Genomic DNA, 19459 nt, shown 5'->3' with positions numbered 1-19459 from the left:
GTTTCCTTGACTGTAAAATGGGAATCATAGCAGCACCTACCTCCCAGGCTTGTTTAGAGGATCAAATGAGGTAATATATCTAAAAAGCCACATAGCACAGTACCTAACATACAGTGAGAACTATATAGAAGCTTATTCCCTTCCCTTTCCTGCTAAGTACGTACCATAAGCCAAGTACTGCACTAAGCCTTCATGTAGAGAAAACAGAATTACTATGATCCCTATTTGCAAATATCTTACATTCAAATAGGGGAGGCAACAAGGATGTACACACACACAAACACACACATACATACACATCTATTTCATACATATGTATATAAAAGAGAATAAATATATATGTATATACTATAAAGGGAATAAATATAAATAGCTAAATAAAAGGGAGTTAGGAAGGGAGGGCACTAGCAGATGAGGGGAACAGAAAAGGATTCATGTAAAAGGTGATATGAGCAGAGAGTACATTATGAGGCATTGATGCTCTCAGAGTATATCCTTTGTAGACTATTTGCTGGCAATAGAGCAAAACCCAAAACAAAAAAGAATCATCCCAGGGAAAGTTAAATGAGTCAAGGTTATGATGGCTCCTCAAAGAAATGAAGTGACATAGATTTTGAGGTAGAAAGGACCTTAGAAGTATGTCATTTAATCTAAAACTATCATTTTAACTATGGGGAGATGACTTCAAAAGGTTGAGTCTTGCCCAAGGTCATATGGTTGCAAATTTGAACCTAGTGGCCAGGCAGGATTCTGGTGATACATTTCTCTGGATTTGGCTAAGATATTCTGCAAATATTAGACAAGTAATGAAAAATAAATGAGAAGTGGACAAAAGAATAAAATTGACACCAACCACTATAATTTTATGCAAAAGTTTAAATAATGTAAATTAATTGCCACAACAGAAAGATCAAGAGATCCTGAAAAGCATTTTATATAAGAAACATTTGACTTACTTGTGAAATAGAGAGAGAGGGTTGGCAAAGGCTGTTGCCTTTGCAATATAAATGCGTTCATAATATCTAACAAAGAAGCATGATAATTATAAGTGGTTTCACAGAAAACACAGAGAATCAGTAGATTTTAAAACAAGTTTTTTAAAAATTTGACAAGATATCCAGTTAAGCAAGAATTGTAAAAAAAAGGAAGGGGGAAATAAATTGGAAAGATATGCAAAAATCAACACACCAAACTCTGTATTCAATCAAGGATGATCAAACAACCACATTTGGACCCTTACATCACAGTTCTGGCTTTGCTGATAGAAGGAGAAATAGCATTAAAGGAGAACAAAGATAGGATAAGCAGCAGCCAGATTATACCAAGTGGATCAAGAAGATGCTTGCTGGACGTGACATGATTGTGTGGGTATTGAGGGATCAACAAACAATGTACCAAAGGTATTGAAAAAGATCAGATTATATCGATACTTTAAAAAGTGACCAAGAGAACATCAGTACTATTACTATATATGCTTAGTCTCTCATATATGCAAAGAGTATTTATGGGTCATCTGTACAAAAATCAAGGGCATACTGATTGGGAAAACAATCAAGTGTTTACAAAGTACTATGTAGCAATGTAGCAATATCTTTGCTACATTACAGCTGACTAGATGGTCTTAGGAATCATAGAAACCATTGTGTTTATCATTTGTTGATTATTTTAAAATGCTTCAGTAAAAGAAAACACTGTTTACAGGATATTTTAAAATAATGTATTTCTTGTATTAAATTTATGCAAATATTAAAATCATTCCAGATTCCTTGAAAGATATAGCTTAAATAATCCTGTTCAATACTTTCTGCTATTAAACATCAGGTGAGGCACAAAACAGGGAAAGGTATGCTTGCCAAAGCTATTCTGGAGGAAATATAGCATAGAGTCCAGATCAAAAAAAGTGTTCTCTCTGGATGGTGAAGTCTTCTAGATGTTCCTCTTCACAAATGACATTGTTCAGATTGCATCAAACCCCATTATGTTGCATAGCTTCCTAGAAGAGATCTATAAAACTCAAAGGCCTTTGCCATGCCCATCTACACAGAAAAGATGAATGGACAGAGAGTGTCCGTTGCCCAGATTTCAGCCTGCCCCACCAGCATGTATATGTGGGACAGACAGTATCAATGGACAGTAAATAAGCTAGATTAACACCAAGAAATTGCAAAACTCATTTAATAACCCCAAACTTGCTATGAAACAAAGGCCTATCTTTTCAATTCTAATATTTTCCTGGTGTTGCTATGTGGTGGTTAAGATAGAATGCCACCACCTTCAAAGAATTACAATTCCAACATATTACCGAAAAGGAACTCCAAAGAATAGGAAAAAGAGATATCCTCAGTAAACTGTATGATGGGAAGAAAGAAAGGGCTAGTCATATGGCAGGAATAAGGAATAATGGGTGAACAGTCAGAATATCCTGGCCATACCAGGAGAAAGCCAGGAAGGTATCCAGCACTTTGGATGGAGCTCTGGAAGTGTATACATGGGAGGACATGGACAGAAATTGCACAGCATGTGGTTGGCATGATCAGTGAGAAGTTCCCAACTGATTAGGTCACAAATACATTTAAGCACTGACTACTTTGCAAAGAACAGATACGTACTAGTCATCTCTGCAAATCCCCTTTTACTTGGTGGCAACTAGAGGGTGCAGTGGGTAGAGCACTGGACTTGAAGTCAAAAAGACCTATGTTAGGGGCAGCTAGGTGGTGCAGTGAGTAGAGCACTGGCCCTGGAGTCAGGAGGACCTGAGTTCAAATCCAGCCTCAGACACTTGACACTCTTACTAGTTGGGTGACCTTGGGCAAGTCACTTAACCCCAATTGCCTTCCCTTCTCGCCTCCAAAAAAAAAAACCAACAAAAACAAACAAAAAGACATATGTTCAAATCCTTCCTCAGACACTTACTGTATGACACTGAGCAAGTCAAATAACTTTTTACCTCAGGTTTCTCATCTATTAAATGGAGATAATATTAGTATCTACCTTTCAAGGCTGTTTTGAAGATAAAATGAGATAAGATTTGCAAATAATAGTACCAGCCTTAAAGCAACACTGTGTTAACTATTAAATTATTAGTTGACTGAATCTGATAAAACTGGCTTTTACAAGTTAAGTCACTTGCCCACAGAGCAAGTATTTGTGACTGACAGGGCTTGAACTCATGCCTTCTCGACATTGAGGCCTGCTCTATATCCACTATATAATAAGTGCTTCTCATATTTTGGTTATTCAGGATATAATTTTCTTTTTTCACACATGTTAAAGTATATCTTCAGTTATTGATACAGTACATATAAGAAGGATAAACTAATAATAACAGTTCAAAAATTATTTGCTATCAAAATTCATACCGTGTTTAAACGATTTGATACTTTATTTTATGCTTTTTAATTATTCAGTATTCTCAAGGCCACTTTTTGAAAAGCATGCTATTGTAAGAGGTCTCGTTTTCTTAGCCAGCTTAAATCATCTACTGTATTATTTTTTTTAAGTAATGCTTTAGAGATTTGTTAGGCACTTATACAAATAAGGTAGGCATTTTTGGCCTTGAAGTATATCCTAGGTACTTGGCAGCTACACTATTGAGGCAAAGGGGGGAAGGGAGGGCTGGGACATGAATTTGCAAGATGAAGGCATGCCTTTTAGCTTTACTATTTCAATGACAGTGTCCGTTTGGCATGAATGCTATTTTTAATATGCTATAATTTACCCAGTTGAGAACATGATGTTCTCAGAACAAAGATTTGCTGTGCAAATAGCTTTCCTTAAATTCCTTAAAACTGCTGTAGTTTGTGTGTACTCCTGTTGTGTTTCTGCCTCTGAACAAAATGTAGGCCTTTTTAAAAAGATATGAGTAGAACTATAAGAATTTCCATTAGTATCATATACTTTGGGGAAATCAGTCATTCATTAGTTTTCTCTATTTTATGATTGTTCCTGAACCAGAATGATGTACAGTTAGTAGAATATAGTATAAGAATATAGTATAAGAATAGCCTCAAGCAAAAATGTAGGTAATTTGGGGATGTCATGTTTTTTTTTTGAACTGTATTCATTTTAGGGCTTTCTATGGTACCTTGCACAAAAATGTTAGATGACCTGTTTATTAACATTTTAAATGTTTTAAACTGTTAAGTTTAAATTATCCAGGACAAAACACTCCTTTATTTTTTTCCTAACACATTTGCAGATCTCTTTTAAACTTATTGTTTGTCTGTTTGTTGCTTTGTTTTTGATGTTTTTGTTTTTACATGGAGCCATTGGCTTAAGTATTCTGGTCACAAATATTTGGGGCATTCATCTACAAAGTGGCAACAAAAAATGATTTTGGGAGCAAAATATTTTTGTGGGTAACTCTAGCTACATGCTGAAAGTTCCTACGCTCTAAGAAAATTGAAGAACCTGTTGGAAACAGGTAGTGATGAGAAGATAAGATCAAAGCAATCTGGTTCATTTTACATCATTTACTTGGTGCTTAAAGTTAATCAGTGAATTTACATAGAAAAAATTCTCTTTACTAGGTTCCATTCTGGTGGACTTTATTTTATATATTAATTAGCTATGTCCACTCTCCAATTAGGTGCCAAGCACAAGAGCCTAGGACAGAGAGGGCCAAGGAACAAGCTGTTTTCAATGACTTGATGTGGCTAAATTCACTTTCATTGGTGAAAACAAAGTCGGACTTTTAGGCCTCATCACATCACCTAAGTCAACATTTCTTCCCGAGAGGGGAAACTGTTGGCTTTTGTAGAGAAACACTCAATGTCATGAAGGAAAAGTATAATAAGTCCCAGTTATGATGCAATGAAATCACTTACTATGTATACCATTTAACCATTTCTCATGCTTTTCATCATTCTTTGTCTACAGATGCCACTGCTTTTCAAAAAATATCCTTTGTGTGCACAAAACAAAAGCATCTCTGTATGGGTATCAGAAATACTACTTGGGTATTTGATTGATGAATGTGTATGCATATGGTTTTATAGCTTTCGATTGCATGTGGCCATCTTCATTGCATGTGACCATCTTTGTGTTTCTATCCATTATGTCCAAATCCAATCCCATATTCCCCAAATTATGAAGGATCCGGATGTTGGAGTCTTCCATTCCTAAACAAGACAATACAAACCACCAAAGTGCTAAACCAGCAACAACACAGAGGTATCCTAATTTATCAGATTTCAGTTTCAATGAAAAATAATTATTTTATAGTAGGTTTTGGTTTCCATTTTATAGGAATATAAATATCTATAATTTTAGCATACTTTCCTAATCTTAGTATTTGAATGCTTTCAGCTGTTATTTTATTGCATGGACTAGATATGATGATTCCTTAATAGAGCTGTGCAATTTACAAATTATCATTAGTTTGTAAAATATCTTCATGTAATAGATTGCTAATCAATTATTGATTAATAAATATGAAGTCACAGTTTGCAAGTAAGATCAAATTAAGTTTGTTTCTCATTTAAATCAAGTGAATTATAAATATTAATAAGAAAAAATGAAGCCTGAAGGAAAATCAGATAGCATTTATGTCTTTGTAGGTAAATTTAGGTTTGATTAGTAAAGTCATGTATTTGATGGTCATTAAGACTCTTTCCTTTTAATTATTTCTGACATTTTGAAGTCTTTAAACTTTTCAAAATAGTTTCACCTACATTGTCTCTTTTGACCTTCATAACAACTCTCTAGAGTAGAAACGCCAGTTATTTCTCCCTCTATATAGTTGAAGAAATTGAGACTAAGAAAGGCAACATTCCCAAGGTTATACAACCTCACAGTGGAAGAGTTAGAACTAGAACGAAAGTGTCCTGACACCTAATCCAGCACTCTCTGTGTTATTTTAGACATGTGTCTATAGCCAAATATAATATGCCCTGCCTGTTGGCAAGAACCAAATAGACATTTCATATAATTAATAATACAAGTTTCACTTAAAGAAATTTGTTATCCCATTAAAGAAGATACTTTCCCCAAGGGAACAAATTACATTCCATTTATGCCTTCTCATCCTGTGTAAGTCTCGTCATTGATCTCTCAATCCTCCACAAGAAGGATTTCATACTCAAGGCCATCAGTTATTTTTTTTACCTTATATTTTGTCCATCCAACAACAAATATCATAATTTACACAACAGGAATTCTTCATCCATTTGCTTTTTCTTATGTATATAGGTGTGTATATATATACATATATATATGTATATATGTATGTATATATGTATATGTATACATATATAGGCATATATGGCTATACAGGTACATATATACACATATATGTATTCTGTATGCATTTATCCATATACTTGTATATATTGTATATAATATATGTTGTATATATAATATATGTATATATGTATACACATGTATATGTTTGTGCATAATATACATATATTATATGCAGCTAAGTAGCACAGTGGATAGAACACCAGGCCTGGAGTTCAAATCCAGCCTCAGACACTTACTAGCTGTGTGACCCTGGGCAAGTCACTTAACCCTGTTTGCCTATTTCCTCATCTGTAATATGAACTGGAGAAGAAAATGGCAAACCTCTCCAGTATCTTTGCCAAGAAAACCCCAAATAGGTTCACAAAGATTTGAACATGACTGAAATGACTAAGAACAGCAACATGTATGTAGGCAGATCAAACTTTTTTTTCAATTATAACAGATCTCATTTTGGAGGCCTGAATTATACATTTATTCCAGCATGATGATTTTGCAAATGGGTATCTGGAGAACCTCATCATTCATAGGAAAGGCCGTTTCCATTTTTCAACATTATCATGGAGAAACTTTGTCAAATGAGAGTCTTTAGCCAATGGATTAGAAAAAAAAATATTCCAAGGAAAATTCAACAAGTGACTCAAATTAGCCATCTAGTCTTAAGAACACAGAGGGTTGGAAATGGGACAAGCAAAAAACATATAGAAAAGATCTGTAAAGATGTGCATAGCAAACTTTTTTTTTAATCGTCAATGACATTTGAGTAAACATTTGAAATCTAACAGCACAGTTCTTGGAGTGTTTCATGAAGAAGTAGAAATGGCAATAGAGAAAGCAGAAATGGGAAGAATGGTTGGACTGGACCAATTATACACATTGATTAAAATCAATTCAGACAGTAACATAATTTGGAGGGTGTTGAAGGAATCATTCTCTATACCTCTGAAAGAGGGGTGGATACTAAGAACACGGGAAAAATCATTAACTTTATTTTCATCTCCTCCCCCCAAAAGTAAAATGTCAATAATTACCTACCCCTGTACCTACTTTCCTAATTCTACAAAGTGATATTCAATTAAAAAAATTGAGAATAATTTACACAAATATTAAGGGCATGCTTACTACATGTATAAGAAGGATCTCGTGCAGTGGCTAGAGTGTTAGTCACAGAGTCAAGAATATTTATCTTCCTGAGTTCAAATCTGGCCTCAGGTGTTTACTAGCTGTGTGACCCTGGGCAAGCCACTTAACCTTGTTTCACTCAGTTTCCTCATCTGTAAAAATGAACTAGAAAAGGAAACGGCAGACCTCTCCAGTGTCTTTTCCAAGAAAACCCCAAATAGTGTCATGAAGAGTCTAACATGACTGAAATAAGCAAACAGCTACAAAGAGAAGAGGGGCAGCAATTGAACCCAGATCCTCAGGCTCCAGAACCAGCAATCTTTCTGTTGTAGTATACTGCCTCTCCATCTAAGAATGAATACAGTATAGCAAAGAAAACTCCATTTAGTGGAAATAACATAAGACAGGTTTAAAATGCTGAGAGAGTCATCATACTTCCCTTCCAACATTGTTCCCAGATGCTTATTAGATAATTATTATAATCTCATCTAGAATAGTAGTGTAGCATAGTATATGCAGAGAGAACATTAAACTGGGAGCCTGGTGATCTAGATTATAGACCTTACTCTGCCACAAAATTCTGTGTGACATTTGGCCAATAACTTAGCCTCTCCGTGTCTTTATGAAATGAGAAGCTTAGAAAATAGACTACCTTCAAGGAGATACAATATCCTCTAATGTCCAAAATGTTATGAACCACCTTGATTGTATGGGTAAAAATGTGTGTTCATGGTGTTATAAAATAGGGCAGTTAGATGGTGCAGTGGATAGCATGCCAGGCCTGGAGTCAGGAACACTCATCTTATCCTCATTCAGTGCACTCATCTATTGTTCAGTCATTTTTTTCAGTCGTGTCTGACTCTTCTTGACCCCATTTGGGGTTTCTTGGCAAAGACACTGGAGTGGTTTGCCATTTCCTTCTTCAACTCATTTTACAGATAAGGAAACTGAGGACAACAGGGTTAGGTGACTTGCCCAGGTTCCCACAGCTAGTAAGTATCTAGAAAATGGTATCTTGGCACCTCTTCTTTGCTTTACTCAGGTTTATGGCACTTTTTTCAAACACCACACATGAAGAGAAGCCTATAGAGGAAATTTATGAAATTATCCAGTTTGAGGGAAATGTTAATTCTATAGTTGGTATCACCTCCTCAAACTGTTTTCCAATACCCCCTCTTGAAGATAGGAAATACTTATAGCAAGAATGGCTTTGCTAAATTTTATTCATTTTTTTTTGGTCCAAGACATGCGATTTCACTGATACCAAGTTCCCATAAGGAAATTTTCTCTATCTTGGGAAATCAGCAGCTATTTTATAGTTTCAGATCTTAGGGAATTATCTGGTTACACTAAGAGGTCAAGTGACTTATCTAGGGTCATAATGTGTCTAAGACAGACTTGAGCCTTTCCTTCCAGACATCAAGGCTAGTTCACTAGCCACTATCCCTCACAGGGTACCTTACAAAAATTTTAGATATTGTCTGTAAGCAGGAATGTGATGGTAAATGTGTGATAACCAGCTTTCAGGGGATAGGGGAGTTAGGCCCAACATACTTTACAGTTAAACTGCATTATTGACATTTCCTCCTTCATTTTTTTTAAATTTAGATAAAAACAAAAAATCAAGGACCGATTTGTTGTTTGCTGATTTCCAGGATATATGTTCAAACTGAAAGTTTAACAATCAGCTATCATGACCTAGTTCTAGTTGGTTTCAGTATACCACTGTGTATAATGATAACAATTTATACAATACACAGGTCTAACTTTGAAACTATTTCCAAAAGGAATAACTTTGTTGTGACACCTCATTTTGACTTAAGCCTACTACATGTTTTAACTAATGCTAAAAATTATGCCAATTTAAATTCTTATTTAACTACTATGTGTCTGCACTGAAACAGTTATAGAGTTATAAAGAGCTTTATTTCTTGTGTATTGTTAGACCTGCATCTACTAAGCTAAAGCTCAAAACAGGATAATCTCTTTAGATTCTAAGTGATTCTAACATAATTAACTTCATGATTTAGTATCATTATTAATCATAATAGATACCACAGGGATATAATATATTTAGCTAAATTTTTGTAATGAAGCCATCCTAAATATCCAGCCATTACAATGACAGACACTATTGAAAGCATGGGCTGCAGAATGATGGAACTTTTCTTCTTTGGGGAATTTGTTGTTTTCTTATTCATTGTGCTGCACATTGTCTAAATTGAGTTAGGCGTTCATCAAAGTAAAAGCCCAAATTTAAGCACTCACCAAAATTAAGTTAAGCACTACAACACTGTGCAGGGAATTGTCAAAATTAAGTTAAACATTCATCATTTGGAGTCTCTGTGAGAGTTGCATGGGGAAGGTGGAAAGAATTTTAAAGATGGCTTCTGCTTTAAGATCTTTAGTCATCAAGAAAGGAAAGTTTAATGTTTCATTTACATTCCAGAACAAATGCAAGTTGATATAGGTAGTTCCCAAGATGCTAAGACTCGACTTAAGAACATTTATACATGAATAAGATACCCTTAGTCATTTCACTGTGTAATTAACTGGAAGGAAGCTAATGAAAAAGAACAGTATAAGGCTCTCTCTTAATTCAGCAGTGAAAAGGATTAACTTATCACTTTGATGGATTTGTTGAAAGACATTCCTAAGCAGCCAGGAGTCTTCATCCCTCTGCTGCTTCTCACCTCTAGACAGCCGTTACCCTGGGGCTTTCGGGGTGAGAATCAAGGAGAAAAAAGATGGCGTAGTGAACAGAGTGCTGGATTTGGAATGAGGATGACCTGGGTCCATGTCCCAGACTGGGCACCAGGCACATTATTTAACCTCTCTGAGTCTCAGTTTCCTCATCCCTAAAATGGACGTAAGAATATAACCAGTGTAACAGTGTTGTTGTAAAGGATCAAATGAGATCATTGTATGAGTTGATATTATTTTTTAATGAATTCTATTATACAGCCAGTCTTAAGGCAGGATAAGACTGTTCTTTTCCCCACCTCCTCCAATAATAATTCATTATCAGCAAGGCATTAGCCTGGTACTGCCAGAGCAGCTAATGCCTTTCAGAAATTGACACTTTAAAACACAAGTGGTCACCAATTTCAGGTACCAAGTGATCTGGTGCCTCAGTCCTCCCTACTCTTGGACAGCAGAAGAGAGATGACTACAGTGATGGAATTCCCTATGGTGTGGGTGAAGAATGTAGTACATTGAGAAATAGTAGGAGAATATAATTGGTAGAGCAGGATATTCTAGAGCTGAGGCCGGGGGAAACAAACACTGACCCAGGTGCTAGAAAAGAGGGCAGCAGAAGCTTAAATACTAACATTCACAATATTAAAAAACAAACAAAGCTAAACAAATCTTCATGTGTTTTTTCACTTGATTAATACTTCAACTTTATTTTAACTACATTTCGTTTGGAAATGCATATAATAGCTCAGTTAGATCAAGGGCTAACTAGTCTTTTGTGGGCAGGATGTGTCCACAGGACACATTTGCAACCTAATCTAACATACTATTTCTATGAGAAAATGAATTTTGGAGTTCCAAGATGTGATATCTAAACTTTTGAGAAATAAAATCCCTAAGGTGTGGAGAACCTCTACACCAATTCAAAGATTTTATGATATTTGAATTTTAAAAACTCTTCAGAAGAGCTACTTGATTGAATAAGCAACATGGGGGATATATAGGACAAAGGGGGAAGCAACAGCATTACTAGATTTGAGAATGTACTTTATTTTACTCTGATGGAGCATGTTTGACTGTAGTACTCTTCTTTGTCATGGATCCTTCTGAGAAAGCTATTGGTTCTCAATGTAGATTTGGTTCTATTCTCACTACTTCTAAATGATGTATTAACTTTCATATCACTATCACCATCATCTTTCCTAGCATCGCTTTTTCTCACCTCATTTTCTGCTTGTCAATGGAAAATAATGGCTATTCAGGGATCCACCTTCAACTATTTTCACATGAAGCTAAGAGGTGGAAATGAGCAGCTTTGCTACTTCTAGTACCAGGTGTTCCCATTTGACAGCTCTCCTCTTCTGTATTTCCAGTTTCTTAATGGGTTTTTAATTGGAAAATACTAATTCCTAAAACTATTTGCTGAGAAGAGCTACATAGCACTTTTCCATCTGTCAGTTTCTTTTTATCATTTTGTTATATGATTATGGCTTTATTTATCACATTTTCTGTACTTTTTAACATCTCATTTCACAGGCAATCTCGAAAGTCGGAAAGATCTAGCAACCAAAAACAGACTAGGAAAAGCAATGCATCTGATGCAGAAAGGTAGGCTTAGTCTTATGCTGTTGCTCATGGCCATCTTTGATTTTAACATATACATACACATACACATATATTATATATTTTAGCATATATATTCAAGTGTGTTCCTTATGCTCTGGCTTTTGTTTGAAGTATTCAAGTATAAACTAATTTTGTGAAATTAAAAGTGATTTATGGGATAATTACTTATTATCTGGGTACATTTTCTCATGTGAGGGTAAGAGTATGACAATTTAAAAATAGTCCCTTAGTCACAGGGTTCTAATTTCTAAATCTTGCACTGACTATTGTTGATTTTACCACTCATTAAAGTGGGCTACACCTACTTCTCTTCCATATATATAGCTTCATGGATCCTGAAGCATTTGAACTCAGTTTCAGGTTTTTGAGTTCAACCTACAAATTCAAAAGAGGTCCTGGACCTATGATTTCATTGGTAAAGGGAACTCCTAGGTGAAGAAACTTCATATACCAATGCATGTCAACAGTTTCTCTACAAATTATAGTCTCCTAAATTTGTCAAGCACACCAAGAGATTAGGTTGTATGCCCAAGGTCATACAACAGCTAGATGTCAGAAGCAGGACTTAAACCCAGGACCTTATGGCAAAGACCAACTTGCTATCTGCTATACCACACTCCTGTCTCACTACAAATGCATTAACATTCAATATTTCCAAGTTTTAGTATTCCAGCAATTTTAATATTGATTGTCTATACTTAACAAGTGCCACTATTTTCCCTAGGTTCCATGAAGATCATAGACTCTTTTAATTTGTAGAATGTTCCTCCTCTGTTATTTCCCCAGCAGCATCATGAATTTAGAGGAGGGAAGGACTTGGCATCTCTAATGCCTAACATTCTATCTGGTACACAGTAGGAGCTTCCTAATTGCTTGCTGATTATCTGGTTGCTGGACGGAACAACCATAGAAGTCAAATAATCCAACTTTTATATTCTTACTGAAGACAATGAAGCCAAGAGAAGTGACTAGTCTAAGCAGAGATAAGATTCAAATCCAGGCCCTTAGACTCCGGAATTAGTACTCTGTTCAGTCTACCACATTTCCCATAACTATGACATGACAATTACATCAGAATTAAAGATACAATTTGAGTTTAAATGTAAGATTATGTGTATTAAAAATACTTCATTCTCTTATGAAAACTCTATATTTAGCACCCTCAAATATCTCATAACACATGTAACAACATAGCTAAGAATAAAATGAAAAACATTTCAATTATTTTCCCCCAAATCATTAAATATTAAAAGAACTCATAAAAAGTTGACATACCACCTATTCTATTATTTAAGGTACTTTACATCGGAAAATTATGTTTTGCTAAATTTTGGCACTGCCTTCCCAGCAAAACAATTCCCATTGTCTTCACTTGAATATACCATGATTATAGTTTCTTTAATTTCCTATTTCTTTGAAAATACTAAATATTTATTTTCATCAACTTTCCCAGTTGAATAATATTAAACTGGTGATGCCTGATCAGAATAAATACAAGTAGTGTAGCAAAGTAAAATGTAGTGGCCAAATCATTAGTTTTTTTGCTAAAATTATATCTTCTGTAAAGAATACATACTTTAGAAAAGCCCACCATATTTTCATTTAGGTTCTGAGGTTGTGCATCTCTATGATTTTTGTATGGGCTCTTCCCCTGGGTGGGGAAAGGAGGCTTGATATTTTTGAGCTCCAATTGACAACACTTTTTCATGGCAATTGATAAAATGTAAAAGCACCTCCTCATTGTAAAGAAATTATGATCTTAGAGTAGACCCACACAATTCATATATGGATAGTGTCTTAAACAACTATGTAAAATAATTGATCAGCTGGTTTCTTTACCAAATAATTTGATTTTTCAATAACAATCAACTGGTTGGTAAAGAGAAAGCCACAGGAAAAAAATGAGTATATTGTCTTCTTTACATTACATTTTCCTAAAATCACCATGTTACCATTTTTCACACTATACTCCAATGTTTTACTCAAAAGGAATAAATAAGATCTCATTGGTTATTTGTAAACCAATCAAGTACTTCAGATTTTAAAAGTAACTGATCACTTTATATTTCTGGAACTTATTGATTTGCTGGGGTCAGTGGGACTGAGCAACACCAGCTTATTTCTAAAGTTAACCCCCAAAATCTACTATTCTGAACATTTTCCTCTTTTTTCCAATTTCCAGATTTTCAATGTGTTCTTCCCTTCAGCCAAGAGCAGGAGTTAGTTCTATATCAAATATATATGTGTATGTACACACACACACACACACACACACACACAGATAATTTGCAATCATTTGGCTTTGTCCAGATTTGGGATTTGATCAGTATACAAGACTTTCAATGACAAAGCCCCTTTGCCAATGGAAATTTACTACTCATCCCTAGAACTACTAGTCTCAGTGAAGTGACTGGGAAACTGGGTTAGATGACTTGCCTGAGGTGGTATGGTCAGTATGGGTCAGCTGTAGAGGACTTTAACCCATTTCTTTCACACTCTAAGACCAGCCTTGTATCCATTATAATATACTGCCTCTCAATGCAGTAATAAAACAAAGGTGTTTTTTTTCTAATTTTTGTGACAAATGATATTCAAGACCTTCCAATATATTTCCCTGTTGACTCACTATTTGAGTAAAGCAATCGTTTCTGAGATTCTTAATTTGCACATAAGAAAATTGTAGAATTAGCCATAAAAGAATAGTCATAATGCTTATTGACTTGACTTAGAGTAAAAAATAAATGGAATCAAATAACTTTGGAAGTGGCCTAGAATCTACACAAAGTGTTTATTTTTCCTTTTTTTTTTTTACTGGACTTTTGTTATCTATCCATTTTAAGACAGTGGCCTAAATTCCGTTCTTCCTACCTACTGATTTTGAGAGTCATGCAATCTTTGACATTTCAGCATAGAATCCAGCCAAAGGCCAAAACCTACCTCCTCACAATTGCCTTAATTCATTTGCTGAGAAAGTCTTAGCTCTGTCAGTTCAGTTCAATGCAGTCTTTTTTGTTTGTTTTGTTTTTTTTTCTTTTTTCAGTCATGTAGGACTCGTGACTCCATAGGGTATTCTTGGTAAAGATACTGGTTTGCCATTTCTTTCTGCAGCATATCTTATAGATGAGGAAACTGAGGCAAGCAGGGTTAAGTTATTTGCCCAGGAACACACAGCTAGTAAGTGTCCAAGGCCACCTTTGAACACAGGTCTTCCTGACTCCAGGCCCAGCACTCTCTACTACGCCACCTAGCTGCCGGCTCGCTCTCTGTAAATCGTTGCTAATAAGGTCTGAATGGCCTGCAGTGTCCCTTTTTTCTTCATGCAAAATAATTCAAACAAGGTAGTCTTAAAATTCCCTTCTATTCTTCCCACAAAATACTTAATCAGCATGATATATATGAAATATTTTCTGTTCCCGTGAGAGTTTCTTCTCCAACCAAGATTGGGCAGATCATGATTTCAGCAGACACTTCCCTTCTCTAACAATCCTGCATGACTTTAGGGTTACATTCCCCATGTATCTCATACTTTTGCTCATGTTCCCTCATTTCTCTCTCGACATTCATATAGAGTGAGGAAAGTAGTTTTCCCATCAGCCCAATTCATTTCTAAACCAAAGTCTGTTTCTGAAGAGGAATTTCTGAAGGACACATTCAAACTAGATCATAGAAACAATTTTCAAAGAGCTGCATGTCAGTTTCCCAGCTGCAAATTTATTTATTTGTTTTTTGAGGTGGTCCTTTGATGACTAAAAGGAAACATTAAGAAAGGGGGGAGGTTACCAAAATGTTTAAGGAGGGGCAAATCAATCCAAGTCAGAAAAATAGGGACTTTAACCGTTTCTACACTGGTTGATAATAGGATTGGGCCTGTGAATGGTTGTTGCACTTACTGCCTAGCTAAGTTAGAGAGAACTAGTCTCAAAAATTTAAACAAAACAAGCCAACAAATATACACTGCATAGCTTTACATACACATACTATACAGACACATATGTATACATATGTAATGATGTATACATATTCATTAGATACCTCACTGTTTATAATTCTATTGCAAGAAAATATTTATTTCTTCTTGAAAGTTTACAGAGAATAAATTGATTAGGAACTTGTTTCTCTGCTTATTAATTGTATTTCCGTAAAGGTATATATAATTTAGTCAGAATTTGAAACTATGCATCAGAGTCTTAGATAGAAGGGTAATGCAATGAAATACAATGTTCTCACAATTTTTATATTGAATGATTGTTTCAGTTGGTGAAGTTTTTTTAAATAAAAATGTATCAGCACATTACAATAATAAAAGATCTATATTATGTAACTGCAGGCCTGTTTTAACAGTAGGTCATTCAACTCGTGTTCTTTGACTGAAATGATGATTGAAACTCACAGAATGAACCTACTTTGACCTAGGGAGCTCTTGAAAACTAGAAGTTACAGATGAATTGCTAAAGAGTATATGTGGATGGAATTTCCACTCTGAAAGTTCTCCATAGAGATAAAATCACAGGCCCAAACCCCAACCCACTTACCCCTTAAAGAACTACCACCACTACCACCACCAACAACAATAATGAAAGTAGCTATATATGACTGATATGTTGATGTCTTGGCTACTTATTTCCGAATATTTAAGTAGAATATTTATTCTCTGTTAAGTATCCCTATTTTGAAAATGCTCTTTTGGCTCTTAGAGATCTAGGTTATAATTTTGGCATTGAGATTCGGGACATAATAGCCAGGTATTATGAAATTTCACCAAAGAAAGCACTCAATATTTCACCTTGCCCCTTATTAGTTAATTCTTTAGGTTGCCTTCTCTGAAAACAGATGAGACTATACTAAGTAGCCATATTGGAGATTTCAAAATTGTTTATTTAAATGGTAGTTACTAATAAAGATTTTGGTGGTAAGTATGATTTTTCCCACCCTGGTAATTGAAATACTAGCAACCTCCAGTATGCACCAACCCCACTGCCAGTCCAAGATTTCTGGACTATGACTAAGATCTGTCAAAGCCCAAATCCCAAAGTACTAGGTTCGGATTAATATTTGTTAACTGCCTAAATTATACTGTTTCAGTTTCCCAAGCATGACATTGGCTTTTTATGAAATTAGATAGATCTTAAATCAGTGACAACTGTAGAAAATATATCATTTTGAATGTAGAATTAAAGAAAAAATGTCTTTGTGACTACAAACTGAATGCTTTACTTTCTGAAAGTGTACAACCTATTTGAACAAGATACACACTCACACATTTCCAATTACTGAATGAATCGTTAGAATAACATCTGAATCAGATGTGCTATGCTTCTTCAAAAAAGGCAGGGGACGGGTCTGATTACACTGTTTCAGCCAACGAACAGCATAAAATACAACTAGTTTAAAAGAACAGCTATTTGATAGCTGTTCGTACAATTTATAAATTTCCAGATTAAAGACCAGGACCTACACTCAAACATCCTAGAAACAGCAGTAAGTTCTATGCTCCTTTCATTCACCCACTCTTGCTTTAGAAATCATATTCATAGCCAAGTTTCTAGCTTTCTCTGTTGATAGTAGGAGAGAAGACATACAAACTACAATATTGATATGTTTTATCAGAGTCTTGTTGTTATGAGGTTAAAGCTTTGACCTGTAAATACTGTTTCACTTTTACAAAAGCATTTTTGTTGATTATCCCATATTTTGGAACCCTCAAGAATTCAAAATGTATAAGTGCCATTATAATTAATACTATGAGAATGCCATATATAATGGTTTTTGGATGTATATGAGTACATGGTGCTGAGTATAAATATTGTGAAAAACAAGGCAGGCTGTCATACTGGATAGAGGATCAGACAGGGAGTCAGGATGTTCTGGGTACATGTCCTGCCTCTGAGGCATACTGGCTTTTTGACCCTAGGCAAGTCACTTAGTCTGAGTTCTCCAGACAACTCTCTAGGACTTCATGTGACAAAGTGCAGATATGCCTGATAGTGCTAATTCATTCATTAGGAGTACAGTATCCTATTGACATCGTAAGACTAGGCCCATTCCCATCTCCATCTTGAAAATCATACTTTAAATCTTTGACACATTGTGTACTGTCTATTCCTGCAAGAAAATATTTGAAACATCCTTCAGCAGATTTTTCTATGTTAATCTAAAATTCCTTTGGATAAAAAGAAAATACAATTTTTGAATTAGAGGAATATTACATGGCATGATCATTCTCAATGCTAGGTTGTTTGTACATATTTGCACATCATTATCTAGCAGCCAAATGATTGAGTTTTACTTGGTTCTTAGTGTTGCTAAACAATTACATTAATTTAATGAAGTTTTCCTTGGGCAAATGGGTGGCGGGAAAGATAATGTGGACGTGTTGACTGAAAAATTTTTTCTGACCCTAATGTTTTAGGGTTCTCCCACAACATCTTTCTAGAAGGGGACACCCTACCCCAAGAACAACTGATCAGCCAGTCATTAGGGGAAAACATCCCTCTCGCTCAAGGTCGAGTGAGCATTCTAGTGTCAGAACACTGTGTTCTATACATCACCTTGCGCCAGGAGGGTCGGCACCAGCTTCTCCGCTTCTGACAAGGTTGCTATTCCATGTACAGCCCCACATTCATGTGCTGCCTTCCAGGTGTCAGTGTGGTGTTGTACCTTCCTGAACATTTGATGCTTTCGCTCATGGCACTATACTTAAAGTCCTTTTTTCATGACACTTATACACTTCTCCCACCTCCTCTAAGACTTACATCTATTTTCTCTGTATTAATGGAAATTCTCTTTTTCCTACCCTAAAACTACCATTAAGAATTAAATCTGGCTGTGTTGTGTCCTTCCATCTGTTTGTGGCATATTCATATGAAATGGTTTTTAAAATCTGGGAAAAGTGGTGTACAGTGAACTACTTGGAATAAAAGCTTACACTCCATTTAGGGTATACAAGAAATAATATCCTTGCATTGCAATTAGATAGAGGTTATTTTAGTGATTCTTAGCTTAAAATATGTGACTATCAGTATCTGAATACTAAGAGTAAGCCACAACTCCTATGCTAAAATTTAAATTATTTCTCCTATTTATCATATAAAATAAAGTGTTATCTAATGAGGCAGCATAGTAATGTGCAAAGAGAGTTGGCCTCAAAATTAAGAAGATCTAGGTTTATGTCTTACTTCTGACATATACTGACTCTGTGACCCTGGGCAAGTAACTTACCCTATCAGTGCCCCCAGGCAGCTCTCTAAGACTTTTAAATGTATAGAAGATGCTGCCCTGAAGCTGTAGAGAAAGTTTTTCATCAGGCACTCCCTAATTTGTACCTTTGCTCCAAGTCCTGTGATATCTGTCCAAAGTTGAGATTCTCTTTCAATTTCTTAAAAAAGTTTTAATATCCATGATGGCAAATTTGAGGAAACATACAAGAATGATGAATATATCATTAGTCTTTAGAGTTCTTTGGAGGTGGTGTGCATAATTCTGGAAATATCATTTTTAGTCATAAAATTATAGGTGATCTGCAAAAATCTACTTAATAGCTATGTTGTATATTCAAATTCTGAAGTCTCCAGTTATATATGTTTGGTTCAGCACTAGTAAGAACGGATCATCCATAGAATAACATCCGTACAATCATAATATTTCAATTAGAAGCTGTTCAATTCAGAAGTCCAGTCAGTCAACTAGCATTTTTATATGTTTACAATATATGCCAGACACTGTACTGAGCACTGGGGATACAGAGAAAGACAAAGGACAGCCCCTGCCCCCAAGG

The 19459-nt window shown here is 35.3% G+C and overlaps 1 protein-coding gene across 14 annotated transcripts in view; it reads left to right on the top strand.

Moving 5' to 3' along the window:
- The window catches only part of RIMS1 (regulating synaptic membrane exocytosis 1), a 425786-nt gene that overhangs the window by 241029 nt on the left and 165298 nt on the right, over positions 1-19459 (top strand). For 6 of the 14 annotated variants that reach the window (XM_036766388.1, XM_036766390.1, XM_036766389.1 and 3 more), the window contains 2 exons: positions 11596-11667; positions 18095-18277. The exons of 2 other annotated variants lie outside the window; for them this stretch is intronic. In XM_036766388.1, the coding sequence (XP_036622283.1) occupies positions 11596-11667; positions 18095-18277 (255 nt within the window). The remainder of the gene's footprint in view (positions 1-11595; positions 11668-18094; positions 18278-19459) is intronic. 6 more of the 14 variants (XM_036766397.1, XM_036766392.1, XM_036766403.1 and 3 more) reach the window with 1 other exon arrangement.

Source organism: Trichosurus vulpecula, chromosome 7 (assembly GCF_011100635.1).
Source record: "Trichosurus vulpecula isolate mTriVul1 chromosome 7, mTriVul1.pri, whole genome shotgun sequence".
Classification (NCBI taxonomy): domain Eukaryota; kingdom Metazoa; phylum Chordata; class Mammalia; order Diprotodontia; family Phalangeridae; genus Trichosurus; species Trichosurus vulpecula.
Note: the sequence above shows the minus strand (reverse complement) of the source record. Positions and strands in the feature narration are given on the sequence as shown.